The sequence below is a fragment of the Mixophyes fleayi genome, chromosome 9 (assembly GCF_038048845.1).
Source record: "Mixophyes fleayi isolate aMixFle1 chromosome 9, aMixFle1.hap1, whole genome shotgun sequence".
NCBI lineage: Eukaryota > Metazoa > Chordata > Amphibia > Anura > Limnodynastidae > Mixophyes > Mixophyes fleayi.
This window is the reverse complement of record NC_134410.1, coordinates 68,057,782-68,080,539: the sequence shown is the minus strand read 5'-3', so window position 1 is coordinate 68,080,539 and position 22,758 is coordinate 68,057,782. Positions and strand designations below refer to the sequence as shown.

At 38.7% G+C, this 22,758-nt stretch overlaps 1 protein-coding gene across 8 annotated transcripts in view; it reads left to right on the top strand.

The window, feature by feature from the left end:
* The window catches only part of LOC142100743 (NALCN channel auxiliary factor 2-like), a 471,729-nt gene that overhangs the window by 380,492 nt on the left and 68,479 nt on the right, over positions 1 to 22,758 (top strand). For all 8 annotated transcript variants that reach the window (XM_075184521.1, XM_075184520.1, XM_075184517.1 and 5 more), the window contains exon 2: positions 9,758 to 9,854. In XM_075184521.1, coding sequence (XP_075040622.1) covers positions 9,758 to 9,854 — 97 coding nt within the window. The remainder of the gene's footprint in view (positions 1 to 9,757; positions 9,855 to 22,758) is intronic.

Sequence of the window (22,758 nt, the reverse complement as noted above, 5' to 3'; positions counted from 1 at the left end):
CCTTGCCTCATCTGGCTCCGCTTGTGCCTGTTCTGTTTTCCCTACCTTAGGATGTAAGCTCACTTGAGGAGGGCCCTCTTTCCTCCTGTCTCCTCACCTGTTCTTCTGCTCCGTGTTTATTGCTTTAACCTGCCTGAAGCTCCTGAAGTACTGCTATCTCTGTTTATTATTTTGTACTGCTTCACCCTGTATAGTGTACTGTTTGTATGGTGTACAGCGCTGCGGAAATCTTGTGGCGCCTAACAAATAAAGGATGATAATAATAATAATAATGTTTGAAGAAGTGGAGATGTTGCCTATAGCAATCAAATCAGATTCTAGCATTCATTTATTTAGTGCATTCTACAAAATGACAGCTAGAATCTGATTGGTTGCTATAGGCAACATCTTCACTTTTTCAAACATGCAGTTTAGTAAATATACCCCTATGTGTCTTGTGGTGTTACTGTATTATCTATGGGATCTGGAAAAGCAGTTACAAATTATCCAGCCAAGGTATTGTAGGAATCGGCCCCAAGCTGTTTTCTGAAGTGACTGGTGCCAAGTCAGTTGCTGGAGCAATGCTGCCTTCGGATTTTAAGTTGTCTTTCCAATTTTGGTTCTGGAAAGTTGTAGTGGTGCCAGGCCAAGCTACTCCAAAAGAAGTGAGGTAGGTGCCAGAGCAGTGGTGCATTTGGCTGAAATGGATCTTTCTTTGGTTTCTGGCCAAGCTTAGTGCTCTGGCCAAGCTGATCGAAACTTCAACACCAAACTGTTTTAAATCTTGAGCCCCCTTGAGAGACGCAGGCCTTTTTTATGCGGTCCAGAACTCCCACATGTGGAACTCTACCCTGCAAGTTTACCTCCAGGTCCCATAGGAGATGATTGGAGAGAAAGTCCATAGGAGTTGGATGTGGGATTGAGAGGGAACAGCACCATGTTCATTTCCCCCACTACTGGATTGGTACCTGAGAGTCTGGTGTAGTTCAGGAGGACACAATAGCCCCCTAATCTGGATGATGAGGCAGTTTGGATTCAGTAATGGGGTCACATTCCACATCAAATCAACACAATTTTAGAAAACATTCTACCTTATATTCTCTTTCAATTTAATTTGGTATAATGCTGCCATGGGTGTAAAGAAAACCCCCAAATCTTAGGCTGATATGTGCGCTGGTTTTGAAGTTATACGCCTTTAAAGTTGCACTTTTTTTTAACCAAAAACTTGCTTTTAACGTTTTTTTAAATTGCATTTGTAGATCACCTGATTGAGTTGGGATCATTCTAAACCTCATTTTATGGGCTGTCATATGATATATAACACAGCATCATGTTTCAATAAAAAAATAAAAATTTAACATTTTCAAAATCCAAATTTTGATTTTATCGGAGAGCCAAATTTCTTATTTTTGAAAAACATGATAAAAATTCATTAAAGGGATTGTTTAAGGAGATAAATTAAAAGCAATGAACAGGCCTAGATAGTTTTCATTTTCATTATTTTAACAAACAGTCCAAAATGAAAGCTCTTGTAGCAGATGTTCCCATTATGATCCCAAAATAAAACTTTGGGGATTTAATAACAGCAGTATGAACAATTTTTGAGATGGTTTTTCTGAAATTTAAAAATATGGCTTTTTGAAAATCAAAATTTTGATTTTGAAAATTCTACATTTTTAATTTTTATTGAAACATGATGCTGTTTATATATCATATGAAAGCCCATAAGCATACAGCTTTGAAACCAGTGCACATATCCGTCTAAGATTTGGGGGTGTCTCAACATCCATGACAGCATTTATTATACCAAATTTAATTACAATCTGAAACGGTCAGTTTGAAACCCTGTATTGATTTGATGTGGAATGACCCAATGACTATAACTTCCCTGTTTGACACCGTCCATGATTTTGTATTGTGGAAAGGGCTCCAGCTAATTGCAGCTTCCTGTCACCCAGGATAGGAAGAAACAGGTTATCAAGTAACCAGGAATGCAATCTTGTCCCAGATCTTGCGCTACATGTGAATCGCATGTGGCTCCATTTAAGAATATGGTTGTTCTGAAAAAGCCCTCCTATTCATAATTAAATTTCCACATTGTATCCATATCCAATGTTTATATGGGTGGTCTGGGAACAAATTAAGTAATTAAATACCAGATACACCAGCAGGGTAACAGAAAAAACTGGCATCATGTTACACAGGAGCCTTACACACACGAACAGGGCTGTGGTCCACACCATTGCTTTAAATTCACTGGTCTGCCATAGTCTTACTGCCGCTGATATATCATTATATCACTTTGCCACTGCCTGGCTTGTCACTGTCCAACATATTCTCTGCCTCTTCGCCTTATCCACTCATTCTCCCTCCTATTTATTATTTGCCCCCTTTTTCCGGCCATGACCCCTCATCTCAATCCCTGTTCCTGCTCATCACCCTGGTACTCTTTTACCAGCACCCACCCCTCTCTCTTCCCCCTAGTCTCCTCTCCTTCCTTATGCTTCTGGTTCCTTGTGCTTCCTTAGACTCCCCTCATTACCCTCTCTCCCCATACTGCACCTTTAGGATTATAACCTCTGAGTCCTCCCTCTCATTCTTCTCTTTTGCGGTCCACACCCTTCGCCTGTTTACCTTAACATTGTTGTTATTTAACACACTCTTGGTTCTATCTCCCAGTTCCTAGAAAACATAGATGCCAGCCTCCCCTCCTTTCTCTCAACTAACTATCCTAATCGCATCTTGGTTGACTTCAAATTCTCCTTTTGCAGACCATCCTTCTGCTCTAAACTACTCTCCAGCCTTTTGGTCTCTCTCAGTGGACCTCCACACCCGCCCAGTCTAGTGGCCACTCACTCGATCTGGTCTATACGTGTCGCTGTGATATCTCTGATTTCACTAATTCACTGTCCCCCCATCGCACTGTTATATATATATATATATTATATAATTTCACAGTACATATACATGTACTGTTATATGTTAACCACTTCAGTGCTTCTATTTAGTCAGTGGCCAGCTGACTCAAAGCTTGGGGGAACTCTGTTTTCAAGTTCCATCATTAATTGTTTCCAGATGTTGAATATTGATCCAGGGAAAAATATTCTTCCACATTGCTAGTAAAATTATGATTCCGTAGAATAACCTGCACTATAAGTGCCATGGGAAGAGAACAAAAACCCTATAGTGAATGCGCAGAGTTCTGTTTAGTAAAATAGTACAGAATGTGTCATCCAAAATCACAATGGGTTGTGCAACAACATATCTCCTATATGTGCCCTATATGTGCTTGTTAAGTTGTTCAACGTGTCCACGTTGTACAGAAATTGATCTGTCTCTGACAGTCTGAGATTGTAAACAGGCTTTTTGTTTGAGGACAAAACATTACTCGCATACGATCCTCCGTGCTGACAATTGCTCTGTTCGACAATTGCTGTGTTCGGCTGACACTCATACACTATTCCCCACCGACAGCTGTTGTGTAGCTTCTGATATACCTCTGCTCTGTCAGGCCAATTTCTCACAGCTGTGCTGGCTGTCCCAGAGAAGAATATCTATTGGAGTCTCTTGCTGGGTTATCCACCAGTCAGACTGCAGACTTTATAGACACCCTTTAGTGGCTCAAAACTTGGCACTTAACTTTTCCACGTGCATGTGTCCAAACAGCAAAATCTTCCATGGACCAATAAAAATAAATCACACTGTCTCATCTTATCTTGTCTTATGCTTTTCATTGCATCTCTGCAATTTCCTCAGAGACATACGAATACAAATATTAACTACTGTCTCTGTATTCATTAGTTGAAAATCATTACATCTGAATGTATCGATTTAGCAACTTATTACACCTGGAGCAAGAAAAAGAAATAAAAATTAAAATATCCACAATTCTCTCTTTCAAACCTAAAAAACAATCATAACACAACCATGTCATCATATAGAAAAATACAGAGAAATTTCTAATCATAATTGTCACCTCAAATGACACTACCTTTATGTAATTTATTAGGGCATGCTGCATCCCGATTCCTAACTCTGCCCAATAATGGCCACACAGCTTCTTTATAAGCCTTACCTGAGATCCTACATGAACAACTCATAATTACCATGGTGAATATAGTTATTAATTTGAATGCTTCATGCATATGTGTGTGTGCGATAACAGCCTCCACTCTTCTTGGAAGGCTTTCCACAAGATGTTGGATGAGAAGGCCTGGCTTGCAATCTCTGTTCCCGTTCATCCCAAAGATGTTTGATGGGGTTGAGGTCAGGGCTCTGTGCGGGCCACTTAAGTTATTCCACACTGAACTCCTCAAACCATATTTTTGTAGTCCTTGTTTTGTGCACTGGGGCACAGACATGTTGGAATAGAAAAGGGCCTTCCTCAAACTGTTGCCACAAAGTTGGAAGCATACCATGTCCAAAAGGACTTTGTATGCTGAAGCATTAATATTGTCCTTCACTGGAGACAAGAGGCCTCGCCCAAATCCTGAAAAACAACCCCATACCATTATATAAAAATGAAAGTTACAGGGCATGTGGGAAAAAAAAATCTTATTTTTGTACGCCCTATATAAATTGTAGATAAATAAGAAAAACCAATCGCTGGATATAATTAATGCCAATATTAACCACAAAAACTATATACCGGTACTTGTAAAGATAATCATAAAAAATACTAATATCCCATGTAGCTGCAGCTACGAACACATAACAATAGATCTTATTACGGTCCAATATGCCTGTAACACACTGCTAAAAATGAATATAATTTCATATGCATATATCTCAAGCGTTTGCAATTTTAAACAGAGTAAATATTTCTATTAATGAACGTAGTTTAAAGATATGAAATACTCCTTTATCAATATATAAAATAAAATCTAACCGTGGATTTGATTCATAATCTAAAAAATCCTGATAGTGTTTGACTAATCTCAAATAGATCCAGACCTTTCCAGTTAAATCGCAAAGTGCAGGTTAGTCTAGTTAGGGAGAAATGTCCCATTCAATGATATTCAATGGTTAAAAGCACTTAAAATAATAGAACTTATCTATATTGTCACAAAAAGCACTGTCACAGGTTCAGACCAACCTATGAAACAAGATAATAAGACTGCAGCAAGTCTTGCAGCAAGACCACCCTACATGTTTGGTGCCCTGCACTTCATCAGGGGTGAAAGTATTTTTAACCATTGTGATAATAATTTTTTTTGGAAACTATTCCACACATGTTGTGGCTTTTTCTCTGCTCTTCATAGAAATTTAATGTTTGTTCCTTGGATTCATATCCTGATGGGGATGATTTCAGGAGAATTACAGATAAGCCTCTTTGAATTTTATTAATTGTACACAGTTTATATAAGAACTATACACATTTTATTGTGTTGAAAAATTACTGCACTATGAGTGCTCTCCGGTTCTATTTGTGTTTCCATTTCTAGCTTGCTTCTTTGCCAGTTGGGGTGTGTTTTGTAGACTTGTTGCCATTTACCTGATGCGTACACATCACTGGACTTTGTTCCCTCTCTTGCTCTGACCTCACCATTTTCCTCTTCAGCATTACCCTCACCTCCAGTCTGACTGTCATTACTAGGCATTACTTGGAATGCCGTAGTTGCATTCAATCCAGGCGTGGATTTACCATGTGCCCCAGATCCCTTCAAAAACACTTCTGTAGTGCACTAGAGGAAATCAAGCTCTTGTGCAGACTGCCTCCACTTCAAATTCATGTTCTCCTGCTATTCCTCTGCACTTTCTTTTTCCAACAGTCCTATTTCAAATCTCTGATCTCTGTCTTTCAACCCCTATCGTCTATTCACTTTTTTCAATTTCCTCCTCTGTATCCATCCTTAATTTCACTACCCGTTTCACCACACACAAAATTGAATCCATCTGTCAGGACATTGCCTTTTATCAGTCTATTCTCTTTCCAGCCTGTCCACACTGTTCTATTCTAAAGAGTCTATGGGGAGATAAAGTCCGGTCCATCTCCTGCACCCCCCCCACCTGCTTCTTAGAACCTATCCTCTCCCACCTTCCCTCTACTACTGCCTGTTCCCATCTTGCCCAGCTCTTCAACCTATTCTTTCCAACTGGCGCATTTCTCTTTGTTTAAGCATGCCCACATCTCTCCCATTCTCAACCTATCCTAGACCCTAACTCTCTCAAGCTACTGCCACATCTCTCTCCTTTGCCTCTAATCTTCTTGAGCGGATTGTCTACAACCGCCTTATCACCTTCCTTTCCTACCATTCCCTCCTTGACCCACTTCAATATGGTTTTCGTGCCCGCCACTCCACAGAAACAGCCCTCTTGCTGCCAATTATCTTGAAGGTTTTATTATTGGCCCTCTCCTCTTCTCCCTGTAGACTTCTTGTGCTCATCCGCTCTTTTGCCCACTAATACCATCTATATGCTGATGACACCCAGATCTACTTCTTCCTTAACCTCTCCCTACCCTATTCACATCTTCAGTTGTCTTTCTGCCATTTCCTATTGGCTGTCAGAGCATTTAATTTGTCTAAAAATAAACTCTTCTCACTCTTTCACTTTCCACATGTTTCCACCTTCACAATCTCCAGGATCAAAAAACCCTTTCTCACCCTGAAGGCAATCAAGATCCCTATCCACTCCATTGTCATCTCTGGTATGGGCTAATGTAACCACCTTCTCTTTTGCCTTCCTTCATCCCTTCTCACCCAACTCCAATTGCTCCACAATGCTGCTGCTTATCTTATTTTTCTTTCCTGCCACTCTGCATCTGTCTCCCCTCTCTGCCAGTTGCTACACTGACTTCATTTCCCACTACACTGTACAGTTCAAACTCCTTGCTCTCACCAAATACAACTCCCCAGCCTCATCTCCCTACACACTTCCTCCCACCCTCTCTGTTTTGTCCACTTCCTCACTTATTGCCTCCTCTAGTCCTTGCCTCTAACAGTTCTCCTGTGCTGCTCCTCTTCTCTGCCTTTCACTACTTCTCCTCCCAATCAGGCTTTCCATCTCTCTACAAGGTATCAGACCTACTCTCATTCCTCTTTTCATCAAAGCCTATCAGATCTCCTCTTAACCTGTCCCAACTCTGCCCTGTCACATGCCTTCTGTGTCACCCGAGATTGTCTATCTCTCAGTACCTATGCCACCAGCCAACAGTGTCTTTCCTCATTGCTTAATTAGTAGCTCTGACCTTATTTCCTGCACTCACCTTCTGGGTACAGGTTCAAATTGTGCTGTTTAGTTTGTCTACCTCTCATGTCTCTTTCCTGAAATCCATGGTAAGAGACTCTTCACTGCCTAGCACTTAATTTCCTTCTGGTTCGACTATCAGTTTGCCTTTTTTTGTAATGTCCTTTCTTGCCCAGTATTGTACTGTATTTTCCTTTTTGTGGCATCTTTCTAGAAAGATGATGATGATAATGTAATGCCAATGAGTATGAGGCCTTCCACAGATCCTGGCCTCTGCTGTGGGAGGAATTTTTTTTGGCAATTCCAAAATATCGGTTTGGTTCTTTTTCAGCCATTCAATAGTCTTTTGGCTGATGTGCCTAGGACATTTGTCCTGTTGTATACACTAATTTAGGCTGTTAGACAGATGGCCATACACTTTCCTCTAGAAACACTGGGGTCATTCCACATCAGATCACCCAAGAAAACATGAAATGTCCACCACTCATCTCAAATTTTTTTTTTTATTTTTTTTTTAGTTGATGTCAAAACAACTATTTCTGCCAAATATCTCGACTGTCTGAAAATTAGTTGAATAAATATTGATTGTTCAATTTATTAAATAATTTACTAATCGTGGCTTCTTTATCCAGTTTATTAAGTTTCGTGGGTGTTTATTAAGGAATCGCCACAAAATTTGGACCCCCTAAGGTAACTCTTCCTCCCGAATCCAAAAATACCCTTTTTAAACATCCCCCCCAAAAATGGGATCCCTAATGTCAATTGAACCTAGCGTTTTTAATTCTATTTGAAAAACATGTGTTTTTGCCGGAACGCAAAACACAAGGCAGATAAAGTAATTTGGTTTGGATTCAGGAGGAAGAGTTAACTTAGTGGTCCAAATTTTGTGGCGATTCCTTAATAAACACCTGCGATACTTCAAATAAACTGGATAAAGAAGCCGCGATTAGTAAATTATTTAATAAATAAAAAAATCAATATTTAATCAACTAATTGTCACAGTCGAGATATTTGGCAGAAATAGTTGTTTTGACATCCTCTCAACTAAAAGCTTTTTGTAGAATTCTGACATGGGTGGTGGACAAGCCAGGTTGAACTGACATGGAATTACCCACTGTATAAAAAGGAGTTCATGGTGGATTCCATTATTGCAAGATATCCAGGTACTGTAACTGCAAAAAAAATAGTCACTTTGGTTTTGTCTATCCAGAAGACCTTGTTGCAGATTTCTTGTCTCATTCACTTACAACCTAATCCGTGCTGCAATACCTTTGGCTCTGTGGGAGAGAAGGGGCTCTCTCCTGGCTACCCTTCAGTGAAAGCCATATGTGTTCAGTCTCTCTGCTGGATTCATGAACTTTTAACATTTACCATGTTGATGTAGGTAAATGTTGGACAACGTGGTTTGTTCTTTGGGAGAATTTACTGTGATGCCCACAGATTGACAGTTGTCAATCTGTGGGCGTCACAATTGTAAATTATTAGGACAATAGAATGATGGCTTTCAAACTGTTATAAAGTTTTCCAGACTGATGAGCAGCAACAATTGCTTCTCTGTGAACATTATACATGTTAAAAACAAATCTGAATACTTCAGACTGAAGTATAGGGATGGGAATGTTTTCTGATTAGAGTGAAGTGCACTTGATTAGCAGCACCTAGCTTAAATTAGCTCCTTTGCTGATATGGAAGCAGTAATAGTGTACCTACCTTTTCATGTTGGCTTTATGAGCATGAATAGTTTGAATGGGATCCTATAATTCTCTTTAACCAATATTTTCTTTTGGCAGCTGAAGTCAAGTAATAATCAAGCTTCGTCATAGGTCTTTTTATGTGCTTCAATTTTTTTTTTTTTTTTTTATTAAATTATTTATAGAGCTTTAGTCTGGTCGTTTTTGAGGTGATTGTCCTGTGATTTGTGGTAGAAAAAAAAGACCAAACTACTCCTTTATTAATTAACTGATGTGATTAATTTGAGTGTTTCTTGGGGACTTGGACTTTCTTGAGGGCAAGTGAGACAGAGGCCAAAGAAAGAGATTATTTTGTTAGCCATAATTGTTACTGATAAGCAACACATCCAAACAGGTGACCTTTTTTATGTTCTTTGATAACCTATTTGAAAATCCGAGTGGTCAGATGCACTTTAAGTTAGAATATTTAATCTATAGTCATTTTGTGTATTTGACCATAATGTACACAGTATGAGTACATATTATACAGGTCCATTATACAGGTCCTTTTGTAGCTTAATTAATTACACAACGGATTGCATGGGACATGAAAGCCCATTCTAGTATATTTTCAGATGTACTTTATACACAAGTATACTGGTTTCTCCAGCAGATAAATTGTTTTAACAAACAGTATTAGAAATTACATTAAATTATGCTTTATTATATTTTATTATGGGGATATGAATTAAAAAAATGCGGTGGTGTTGTTTTTAGAAATAAACCATATTTTTCATAATGCTATTTTAATACAACCTGTAAAGATGTTTTGAGCCTTCTTTTCATTCAGAACTGATATAACAGTATCTTTATAATATCGGCCAAATTTAAGTTTAGATTTTGTTTTAATTTTGTTGTAGATGGCCCTTTTAAACCGTGAAGACAGATCACATCTGGAAGAAGGCAGCAGACATTTACGAAGGACAAGGCGGAACAAAGCCAGTGAAGGCTCTGAGAGTAAGTGTTGCTTTTACTCCAGGGCTTTCATGATCCCCAATTCACTAGATGGGGTGAACATGGCCTGAACTGCTTTAGCTTCATATCTTTAAAGAATAAAAAGAAAATGGAAAGGGATAGGAGTAAAATAAGGATACTTCAAGCTTCAGGTAAGATAGCATCATTTTCCATTTAGTCTTCTACATTACAGGATATTCATTGGGTACTTTTCAAAAGATTTTGTTTTTAATTGTAGAAGTAATAGAAGGCAAATGTTGCTCTTTTTACAGACTACCATTTTTGTTTTAGCCTGGCATAGGAAACTGAGAGATCAAATTCATTTCTAGCTGGTTATATTTTTTTTTAATTTTATTGTGCTAATTTTACTTATGATGATGGGTTTCTGGAGTTTATTTTGCAGAACAAGCTGATCCTTGTATATATGCACTTAAATTGATAGACGTAAAGTACTTGCAACACTAAACAGGTCTAAAATGATATGTTCTTTACATGGATACATGCCCTTTTTCAATCTCTTGACTCGGCTCCTCTCCAACTATCACTCTTTTTCTCTGCTTGAGGGACTTCGTATCCAGCCGTCCATCTCACTTTCTCTACTCTTGCTCCCTACTCAGCAATCTGCAATCAGTCTTCTCTCACAATAGTGACCAACAATCTGCTTAAGCAAAGTATAAGGCAATCATCCTCCAGGAACTTTGTGCTGCTTCCAACACTATTGACCATCCTCTTCTATCACACTCCCTTCACTCCATTAGTCTTTGTGGTACAGTTCTCTCCTTGTTCACTTCCTACCTATCTAACCACGCCTTCGTAATCCTCTCCACTCGCATTTTGTCATCAGTCCGCCAAGGTCTCTACTTTGGTGTCGATCCTTTGCTTTACTCCTTACATCTTCTTTATAGTCATCATTTATCTGTAATGATTATACAAAAAGCATAAAAAAAGAAATCAAATATAAAAATAAGACATGTACATATGAGGTTGCTTATGAGAGGGTGGTGGTGCGGTTGGATGCAGGCATGGGACATGATAGAGAGAGTCCTGCTTGTGACAGCTTAGTTTAGAGACATCAAGTCTCTTGCAGTCTTGTCATCTCCAACTTTTTAAATGTTGCTAGAATGTATGGGGTGGGAATATTATTCAGTTTTTGAGAGATTAAGTGTGAGTTGGCGAGAAGACATCCAAGATGAAATGGCAGAAAGACAGTCAGTAACACAGATGGTGAAAGATCAGGAGACGATAGATAGATTTGTGTATCATCCGCATACAGATGATGCTGAAATCCAAAGGAGCTTATTAGTTTTCCAAGAAAAGTGGCGTAGATAGAGAATAGCAGAGGACCAAGGACTGAGCCTTGTGGTACTCCAACTGATAAAGGAAGTGGAGCAGAGGTGGATTCAGAGAAATGACCACTGTTAGAGTGATTAGATAGGTAGGATGAGAACCAGGATAGGACAGTGTCTTGAAGACCTAGGGATTGTAGCGTTTGTATGAGGAGAGAGTGATCAACAGTGTCAAATGCAGCAGAGAGATCCAGGAGAATTAGAAGAGAGTAATGGTTTTTACTTTTTGCTGTGATCAAATCATTGACAACATTGGTCAGCGCAGTCTCTGTGGAGTGTTGAGAGCGAATGCCTGACTGAAGAGGATCCAATAGGTTGTTTGCTGTAAGAAAGTGTGTGAGGCGAGTGTAGGCAATTCTCTCGAGAAGCTTGGAGGGGCATGGGAGCTGAGAGATGGGGCGGTAATTTGCGAGAGTGTTTGGGTCAGAATTTTGTTTGTTTTTTTTAAATGGGAGTTATCACTGCATGCTTGAATAGTGATGAAGGAAAAAATACCAGTAGAAAGATAGATTACAGATTTTAGTTAGAGGGGGAATAAGCACAGGAGACAATGACCTACTAATGTGTCAGGGAATGGGGTCAAGAGGACAGGAGATAGAGTAGAAACTTCCTCTTCATTTGTGGGATCAAATGGAGAGTGTCAGAGTGCTACAAAGGAATTGAGGCGATTGCTTGATGAGGGAGATGATACCATTTCAAATCTGATCTTATCTATTTTGTCCTTGAAATAGGAAGCAAGATCCTGGGTACTGATGGTAGCTGGAGGATTTGGGGCGGTAGGATTCAGAAGATATTTAAATGTGTTAAAAAGGCGTTTGAAGTTAGAAGCCTGAGCATAGATAGGAGATTGGAAGTATGTTTGTTTACCTCTTAATCCTAGATGCAAGACTTTTCCATTGCTGCTACATTACTTAGGAATACCATACTATACATTATTAAACCCATTCTCTAGCTTTAAAATCTTTAAACACTTTTCAAAAACCCACCTCATTACAAGAGGCTACCCTACTCCCACTTGTACTTCTCACACTGAGTCTCTACTCTGAGTCATATTTGCTCCTCTTGTCTCAGCTCTGCCGTTATCTGACTAGATTTTACATTCTCACATGTAGGACCTTCTCTTCCAATTGTTTTCATGTCTGAAACTATTTTTTTCTCTTGTATGTCCCTTAGACGACAGTGATGAGAATATTGAAATGGTTCTCTGAGCACCAAGAGCTGGTCAGTGTTGATTTTTGATAAATGTTCGTAGTTTAAAGATTGGAACCAATAACATATTGCTATTAAATTAGAACTTAACACAAAGTAGACATACATTAAAACGGGCATTCTCCCTTTAATAACAGTCAATAGTATTCGATCAGCTCTGACCTGACAAATCAAAAGAATGCCTTCTTTGACTTTCATTCGATTACATGTTGCCCTTTTTTACTCAGACTGATAACTGAGGGACAATCCAATTGCAACAATGGGCTGTTTCGTGTTTGATGAGCAGCGCAATACATTTAAATCGAAACCTAACAAATGCCTTTAAAAATGCAACAAAAAAACTTAATCTACCAGTTCAGTCATATCTGCATGTGCTAAGAGTGAGCTGTACGATTTCCATCAGTAATTTTGATGCATCGAAACTTTGGATCTTTAAACAAAAAAACTTTTTTTTTTTTCTGTGCAAAATTATTTGCGTCTAGTTACAATTGGAAAAGTGTAATGTATGATAAAAAAAAAAAAAAAATTGGCGTTACTTCTAATAATGCTGCTTCTACTTATACTGGTAGATTCAAAGCACATGGTGTTTGTTCTTCCAAAGTAGGAAATATCAAGTATTTGACAATCTAGTATAAATGTTTTCATTTTTTGACTGCAGTAAGAATTAGTTTTCAATTTGAAAGTGTTCTAGTTCATTGAATTCCAAATAGGAGATTTGGAAACCCATAAGTCAGTTTCCATTGCTACAAACCATGTTATTACCAAAATCAAGGATGAGAACATGCTGAATGAAGTCTGTTGAATAATAATTTTAATACTTTCTAAAACTAACAGAGTGATGTTTTGCCAGAATTATATGTGTTGACATAAGTATACTTGTAAGCATAAGTCGCAATTCATCTTGGAAACCTGCATTACATGTGCATTGAAGCATGCAAAATCATGTTTAATATTTAAAGTATTATGTTTCCCAGTTTGATACATTTTCCAAGCGATGAGTGAAGCCTGATTATAAACAGATACTGTTTTACTGGTCACTAATGATGGATTATTTCAAAGCTGCTCACCTTTTTATTTGAATCAACTATTTAAGAAACCTTAGCTTTTAAGAAGTTACTGAAATACAGGGTGATTCAAAAGTCGCAGTACACCCTTTTATTTCAAAAACTCTACAGGAATTTGGCCGATTTCAAGATGGCGCCCATGTTTGGTACATACTGTAAAAGATAGACCACGTCACCCATACCTTACTGGAATATTCAGGTTTCCCAATTTCCTGTAGAGTTTTTGAAATAAAAGGGTGTACTGTGACTTTTGAATCACCCTGTAGAATAGATTTTAATAAAGTATGAACAGAATTTAGCTGGGTTCGAATTGCACATTTATTTTTCTAGGCATTTTGGATATCTTTGTATTTCCTGTTGTATTGTCAGAAATGAGTTGGGCATCCAGCTTTTAAAATTATATTTTATACTTACAAACTTAGTTGTTTGAAAAGTAATAACTTAGTTTCAAAGAACTCTCTCCAATATTTGTATGGCACCTGTAATACAATCTTTTCCCATTTATTGTGTATTTATTGAAATACATTTCTATGAATCACTTGAATACTGACTGAAGATTCTGCTCGCATGCTTTATTTTTAACATAACTGCAGCATTATCTGGCATATTTTCTTTTTACCTTCTGAGTCCCAAGGGCTTTGTGACACCGTACATATGCACAAAGACGGGATGTATTTGTAATGGTGACAGTGAAAATGAACTAAATGTAAAAAACCAAAATATTATGGCATAACCCCTCCCCCTGGGCTGGTGGAACTGTAGCAGGGAAACCCACAGCATGGGGTCTCCCTGCTATAATGCCAAACCAGCCCCAGGCTGAACATCACAGGGCTGGATTCCCTAGGGAAATCCCCCCTCCCCCCGGTGGGCACGGGGTAATAACGATTTGATTGTATAAAGGCATTTAAGGTCCCAGCATGCCCAGGCGGCCATTTCTGGGCATGCTGGTGCTTTTAGTACCTCAAGCACCACATACCCAATGCTACCAGGGCCCACTAGGACCTGTAGTGTACTAAGGAAAAATATAAATGAAACAGACAGCAGTGTAAAAAATATTGTAATTGAAATAAAAACGCACCTACACGACCCTCATTCATCCTCTTTGTCTCGCCTACATCCAGGGTCTTCATTTGTAATACATCCAAGGATCCTTGGCAAAATGAAAAACCCTCATAAATAACGTAAGATTAGCTCCTAGGAGCTCCACTGGAAAATGAGCTCTTGACGGGTGTGGCCATATTTATTACATGGTGATATCCCATGGCTTCAGCTCAAGACTTTCCCTGGTATAGTGCCTCCAGCCCAGGCTAGCAGAGCCTAGTGCTGGTAGTAATAAATTCATGAGGACCCATGCTTTGTCACCCCGGTTTTTCTAGTACCAGGCTGGAAGCACTAGGGGGTTGGTTAATCTGTTTTTTTTGGGGGGCGGGGGGCGGGGGGGGCGTTTATTTTTTTTTACCATGTATTGCCATTTTAAATATAGTGCTTTGTCAACATTTTGACTAGACTTTTCAACACTGTACACATTTTACAGGTCGACATTGTCACTGTTGACGTTATAACTATGTCCACCGTAAGACTATCCTTTTTTTCACTGTCAACTTTTCATATCCAACCACACAAAAACCGCATCACATTCTGGAAGTCGCCATGAATTAAGTTGCTTACTGCCTATCTGGCATCCAATAATAAGACATGTACAGGTAGTGGACAAAAAAATATATACCCCAATATAAAGTCTTCTAATAAGCTCTTGAGCCATCAACATGTGCATCATGGCATTAAGTTTGTTAATGTCTGGAATTGTAAGAATGTTACTTGAATAATGCCGTTCGATGGCAGTGGAAAATGCTGTCTCAAGCATCATTCCAGAATACACCATAAATGCTAAATTGAGTTGGATCTGGTGACAGGCCATGGTATGAATAACATACCCCAGTTCTTTAACCTCCCTGCTGTCAAACTCTTCCAAGCCTCCTCATACCCGCAGGAATATTAACTCTATTGCTTTTCAACAGTTTTCCACCTCTCTACAACAACAACTTCTCTCCTTAATTTCTACATTCTTCTCCCCTGATATGGCACTTTCTCATTTTCACCATACCCTAACAACTGCCCTTTTTTTCAATTGGCTCCCGTGACTCTAAATACTCCGCATAGACTTCTTTGTCAACCATGGCACACTAAAGTAACATGAAATCTACAAAAACTTTCTTGTAAAGCTGAACATCACTGGCGTAAACCTTGTACATCTAATGATTTCAGCGCGTGTACTGCTATCTACCACTCCTTTCGAAATGCTCTGGAGACTGCTAAAAACAAGCATACTTCCAATCTCATCTATGCTCAGGCTTCTAACCCCAAAAGCCCTTTTAACACATTTAAATATCTTCTCAATCCTCCTACCCCAAACCCTTACAACTACATCAGTGCCCAGGATCTTGCTTCCTATTTCAAGGACAAGATTGATAAGATCAGTCTTGAAATGGTATTATCTCTCTCGACAAGCAATAGGCTCAATTCCTTTGCAATATCCTCTAACACCCTCTTCATTTGATCCCACATATGAAGAGGAAGTTTCTACTCTCTCCTTATCATCCTACTTTACCTACTGTCCTCTTGATCTCATACCCTCAGAAATTGGTTGGTCCTTGGCCTCCCTGCATATTCCACCTCTAACTAAAATCTGTAATTTATCTCTCTCTACTGGTATCTTTCCATCTCTATTCAAGAACGCAGTGATTACTCCTATCCTGAAAAAACAAAATTTTGGCCCAAACTCTATCAAATTACTGCCCCATCTCTCAGCTCCCATGCCGCTCCAAACTTCTCGAGAATTGCCTACACTCGTCTCGCACGTTTCCTTTCTGCAAACAGCCTATTGAATCTTCTTCAATCATGCTTTCGCTCTCAACACTCCTCAGAGACTGCACTGACCAAGGTTGTCAATGATTTTGTCACAGCTAAAACTAAAGGTGATTACTCACTTATAATTCTCCTGGATCTTTCTGCCGCATTTGACACCGTTGACCACTCTGTCCTATTACAGACGCTACAATCCTTAGGTCTTCAAGACAATGTCCTATCCTGGTTCTCATCCTACCTATCTAATCGCTCTTTCAGTGTTCATTTCTATGGAACGACCTCCACTCGGCTTCCTTTATCAGTTTGAGTACCACAAGTCTTAGTCCTAGGTCCCCTGCTATTCTCTATTTCTACCACTTCTCTTGGAAAAAAATGCGGATGATACACAAATGTATCTATCCTCTCCTGATCTCTCACCATCTGTGTTTCGCAATACTGACTCTTTCTGCCATTTCATCTTGAATGGCCTCTCGTCGACTCAAACTCAATCTTTTTCAAAAATAGAATTAATATTTCCACCAAACAATAGAAGATTCCTGCCTGACATTTTTATTTTGGTTGACAACATGACCATAAATACCACATCGCAAGTTCGCTGCCTAGGTGTAATCTTTGACTCACAACTATCCTTTGTTCCCCACATCAACTCTATATTTACATCCTGCTGCATACATCTATAAAAACATTTCCATAATATGTACATAGCTCACACAAGACACTGCATTCACTTTAATGCACTCCTCTCCCGCATCGACTATTATAATTCCCTCCTTACTGGTCTTCCCAAAATCAGACTTTAGCCCCTACAATCTATTTTGCATGCAGCAGCTAGATTGATTTTCCTTGCAAATGGGTTTTCGTTTGCTGAGTCACTCTGTCACTCTGTCAGTCTTTACATTAGTTGACTGTTTTTCAGCGAATCCAAAATAAAGCTCTTCTACTAACATACAAGGCCATCAACAAAATTGAACCAACATACATCTCCTCACTTGTCTCGAAATATCTCCCAACTTGACACCTCCGTTCTGCACAAGATCTGCGTCTCTCTTCCACTCTTATCACATCCTCCCATTTTCGGTTACAGGACTTTTTTCGGGCTGCACTCACTTTATGGAATTCATTCCCTCGCACCACAATACTTTTCTCTAGTCTTCAAACCTTCAAGCATTCTCTAAAACCCCACCTCTTCAGACAAGCTTATAATATTCCTCTACCACCCTCTTCCTAGGTTACCCTATTAACACCCTCTACACATGACAACAACCCTCTAAACAACATAGTTGTGTGACTGAGCATACAGCCCACTAAATTCTTTGTTACCTTTGCTTTTTAGTCGGACAAATATTCAATATGATGTAGCACTTACCCTTGTGTATCAAACCATTGCCCCATAGATTGTAAGCTTGCAAACAGGGCCCTCTTACCTCTGTCAGTATGCATTACCCAGTATTGTTTTATTACTGTTTGTTCCCAATTGTAAAGTGGTACGGAATCTGCTGACGCTATGTAAATGTTGATGATAACATCATTGTCATGTTCCTTAAACTATGGTGCGACCACATGTGCTCTTTTAATAGGAACATTGTTGTCCTAGAAAACACCTCTCCCACCACATCAGGCGAGTAAAATAATTTCATACAATTAAGTGTAGATTAGCATTGACCTTGTCTCCTAATTGAAGAACTATACCAAACCATGTCAAGGAAATGTTTCCAACAGTGATGTGTTCTGGTGGTTCTGTAATGTTATGGGGCACAAGCACTCAGGCCTGTAGAGTTCTTTAGTTTGGAGCTACACGTGCATTCATCTGTTCGTCAAGAACATGGTGAAGGATAATTTATCTGGTTAGATCAGCATTCTCCACTTGCTGGTAGTCTATGGCCTGTGCCCTTTGCACTGCTGAACTCACAGAATTGGATTGTGAGTTAGGATAAGCAGTTTATGAACTGCAACCTGATTGATTGTCCTGTTCTATGAAGTTGCTGTTTGGCTGTTTTTTCCATTGAATTCCATGCCGACATCACCTTACACACTTGTTCAGATGAACGTAGTTTGCTTTTTTAGTGCATGAGTGTTGATATCCTTCATTTACACGGGTGTTTCTATTTGTTTAGGCCACTATCTGTAGTTCATAGCCATTTAGTAAATAATCGAAGTGAAATTCTGTTTTATTGAACAGGAACCCTGTTTTAATTTTCCTATTTACAAATCATTAAATGTTAGTTTATTATTGGTTATTCTACAGTGTTGACTTGTTAATTTAGCTTATCTACACATGTATATACAAGTTTTCCAAACACTTCCTGTTGTATGTTTCATTCTTGCACATTGTGAACACAGCTTGAACTGATCTACAGCAAGAAGGACATTATTGATCTGTTTCTAGAATGCAATGTCTAAAGTTACTTATTTCATATGTTTAACATACCAGAAATAGAACAATCAGTATGCATGGTCCATCATTTTGTTTGAATTAATGAGTATAGACAATGAATTACACATAATCACACAAAGCAACTTGCCACAGGCGGCGCTTAGAACATTCAAGGTTGGAAACAGTCTGGCAGTCTATGTTCTGTCTCTGGCCAAGTGCTCTTCATCGCATTGCTTTAACCGTTATGGTTAATGAAACTTGAACACAACTAAACAGAAACATAGAATGGGTGCGCTTCCATGTTGTAGTAATCTTCACTTTATTAGGCTAAAGCACATTCCAATAAAAACGTACCAGAAATATTTAAAAGCAGCATTTATCTCAACAGCATGAGCTGTGCGATGTTCCTATCTAAGCACTCACTCTCCAAAAACCCAGTGGTACTCAGTACCTTATGGTGCCAATTGAATTCAGCCGCATTATTCTGGGAATAACGTGGCCTGCGCACTATTACCTTTACTACGGTAAACTGCGCACGATTACTGTTAGTACAGTAATTTTAATGCTGATTTTTGCTAGCAGCCCACAGGGCCGCAAGCAAAGATCTGAGTTCAAATTGCTGTATTAACAGTAATACTTTCAACGCTGCGTTATTCCTAGATTAACATGGCCGAATTGAATCAACCCTTTTTATGTTGTGTGAAGAGGAGGACTTCAGAGGGTATCATAAACTAATTTACAGATTTATGTTTTTATTATGAACTTATATTCTTTTTCAATGTTAACTATGTTGTGGATATTTATTTTCTTGCCCTTTACAACAAAAATAGAGGCCACTAACCTCTTCAGTATGCAAAGTATCCAAAAGTGTCATGGGTTTCCTAGAACAATCCTGACTTTTGCCTCAATTATTGAATGTGAAATGTTATTCTTAGAATTCAGGCCTCTGGTGTATATGGATTATTAGGAGCAGTGTGAATAAGTTTATGTAATCAATTTGGAGATCAATCATCTCCACTTTAAGATCTGTTGAAAGTTAACGTACAGTAAATGCAATACAGACCAACAAACCACAACTTGAACTTGATATCATTAGATTGTATATAACCTTAAGACCAGCTCAGTTGTTATTGCAGCACAAGTACAGTTAACCTCTAAGAAAACAGGACTCTCGTCATTTTGTGACCTGAGTAAATTTAGCACTTTTTGCTATGTGTTGTCTAAAAAGAGAATACATTTATTTTTATTTACTTGTTAGGGGTTTAAAAGGTTTTTTTTTTATGTGACAGGTAAAATAGATACTCTTGTTAGAATGTCATAGAACAAACCTTGATCAGATGATATCCCTGCTTAATGCATGGGAGGGTGGAATTTCTGTTCTATTTCAGTGTCACAGGGTTGCAGAAATGTACAAATTTTTCAGTTTTGATATACATGTATACATTAATTACAGCCTTATTTTTGTGAGTACATTTCAAACAAATTTATTATTCAGTTTTATGCATTTTAGAACGCCTTTTGATTTTGGATAGTAAAACCACCAGAACTGGTAGAAGCTTCCCCCAGCCATTTCATTGAGAAACCATAAAGAGAAATTAGTAGAAGTACTTTTATAGAGTTACTAAAAACTGAAATGATGTAAATGTACAAAAAAATAACAAAGTAAAAATTATTGCAACAAAATAGTTTGGTGCAATACACTTATACTGAGATCAACATAAGAATAATATCAGAATAATATCCAAACATGACTTTAAAATTACATATCATCAAAAATACATTAAGCACAAAATGACATGGGAATCGCCTAAACAAAATATCTGCTCATCTTTATCCCCTTGTAATCCCCAAACTAACATAGTTCATGAAACTATACACATTTAAAATTATACTTTTGTGGGCGTTCGGGACACATTAAAAAAGTTTGTGGCAAAACACATACACCAAATAGAAAATACACAAAATATAAAACTATCAATTGTGCCTAGATTTGCATATGATGGCTTTGGGAATGATTGTCAAAAAAGAGAGTGGTACTGAAAGGCGTTTTTGTTTGAAATGTCAGTAAGTTATTGCAGGGGTTGGTAGTGATGCCTGGTTCTTTGTAAGAATGTTCTGTTTTAGAAGGGGCTGTTACTGCTTACTTGTATAACTGCTGCTTTGTGATCAAGAAAAGGAAGAACTTTGCAATTGGCAGCAGAATCAATCATTAGATCCACAAATTTGGATTAAATGGAGGAAAAGTCAGTTCTATAGAATCATTTATTTATATACTGCCACCAATTCCGCAGTGCTCTATAGAGAATATTTGTCATTCACATCAGTCCCTGCCCCATTGGAGCTTACAGTCTAAATGCCTTAATTCACACACAATTTTGACAACAGCCAATTAACCTACTACAGTCATGGGCAAAAGTTTTGAGAATGACACCAATATTATTTTTTACAAACAATAAAATAAATATCCAGAAAAACAGCGCTCAAGTGTACCCTAATATCTCTTAAAGACGTAATAAAACAAATATAAAATAACAAAAAATAAAAATAGTATAAATGTTCCAATCAAAATACACAAGTTGCAACTTCTCATATACAATTGCTCAACGTTGCGGTGACGGTCGGGTGGAAGTAGCAAGAACTATTCTTGCCCCATGAATGAACTATTACTGCACATCCAGCACTGAAGCAATTGTATATGAGAAGTTGCAACTTGTGTATTTTGATTGGAACATTTATACTATTTTTGTTTTTTGTTATTTTATATTTGTTTTATTACGTCTTTAAGAGATATTAGGGTACACTTGAGCGCTGTTTTTCTGGATATTTATTTTATTGTTGTTACTAATTTACAATAGGTCTGTGTATCCTGTTTCATCTAAGAAATTCGGCAGCTTCTGTGATAATTGAGCGCTGACAGTTTTTTTTTTCTGTTTTATATTATTTTTCACAAAGTCTGCTGCCTCAGTTTTTATGATGGCAATTTGTATATACTCCAGAATGTCATTGTGGCCGGGTCTCCTGACTACTGGCCACCGCACGTGTGCGGTGGCCATCTTGAAATGGACTCTGGCGCCAGAGGGATTAAATCAGATAAATAAGCTTGATGCTTAAATGTTTAACTGTTAAATGGATTTTTATGTGTGCAGTGCAGGAGAGCACCACAGCAAACAAAGGGTTCAACCCTGGCGCTAGACGCTGGGGGGGATAAGGCCATGTATTTAGGTAAACAAATGTATTTAACTTAAAAATGAATGTGTGTAGGCGCTGCAGCAACGGTAATTAACCGGCGTGCAGCAAGGGCTAACCCCCGGCACTTCACCTTAAATCAATAGGCCCCACAATTAAATTAAATAGCACCACCATAACCCCACAAATAAATTAATAGCACCCACCATTAAATAATTGGCTCCAACCTGCAGTCCACCATTAAATTACTAGCCTACCTCCCACCCAAATTAGAGAACTTCCAAAGCCCAGCAAAAAATTTATAGCATTTATGTTTAATAAATATACCTATTTCCCGCAACCATCATTGGCATTAAATAATTCAAATTCAAATTCCATTTAATAAATAGACCTCATTCTTCCCAAACTCACCCCCACATTCAATTAATAGTCCCCAAACCATCCCATATTAAATAGGCCCCGCTATTGAATTAAATTGCCCCACCATCACTCCACAAAAAAAGCACCCATTAATTAGCCACCACCTACCTCACACCCATATTACAATGCCACAATTCCCCTTTGCCAATACACACACTACATTGCCACAAGCCCCCCCTTTGCCAACACACACCATTGCCACAAGCCCCCCCCCCGCTGCCCACACACACACTGCCATCAGCCCCCTGCTGCCTTCACACACACACTGCCATCAGACCCCCACTTTGCCAACACACACCATTGCCACAAGCCCCCCCTTTGCCAACACACACCATTGCCACAAGCCCCCCCCCCCCCGCTGCCCACACACACACTGCCATCAGCCCCCCCTGCTGCCTTCACACACACACACACACACACACACACACACACACTGCCATCAG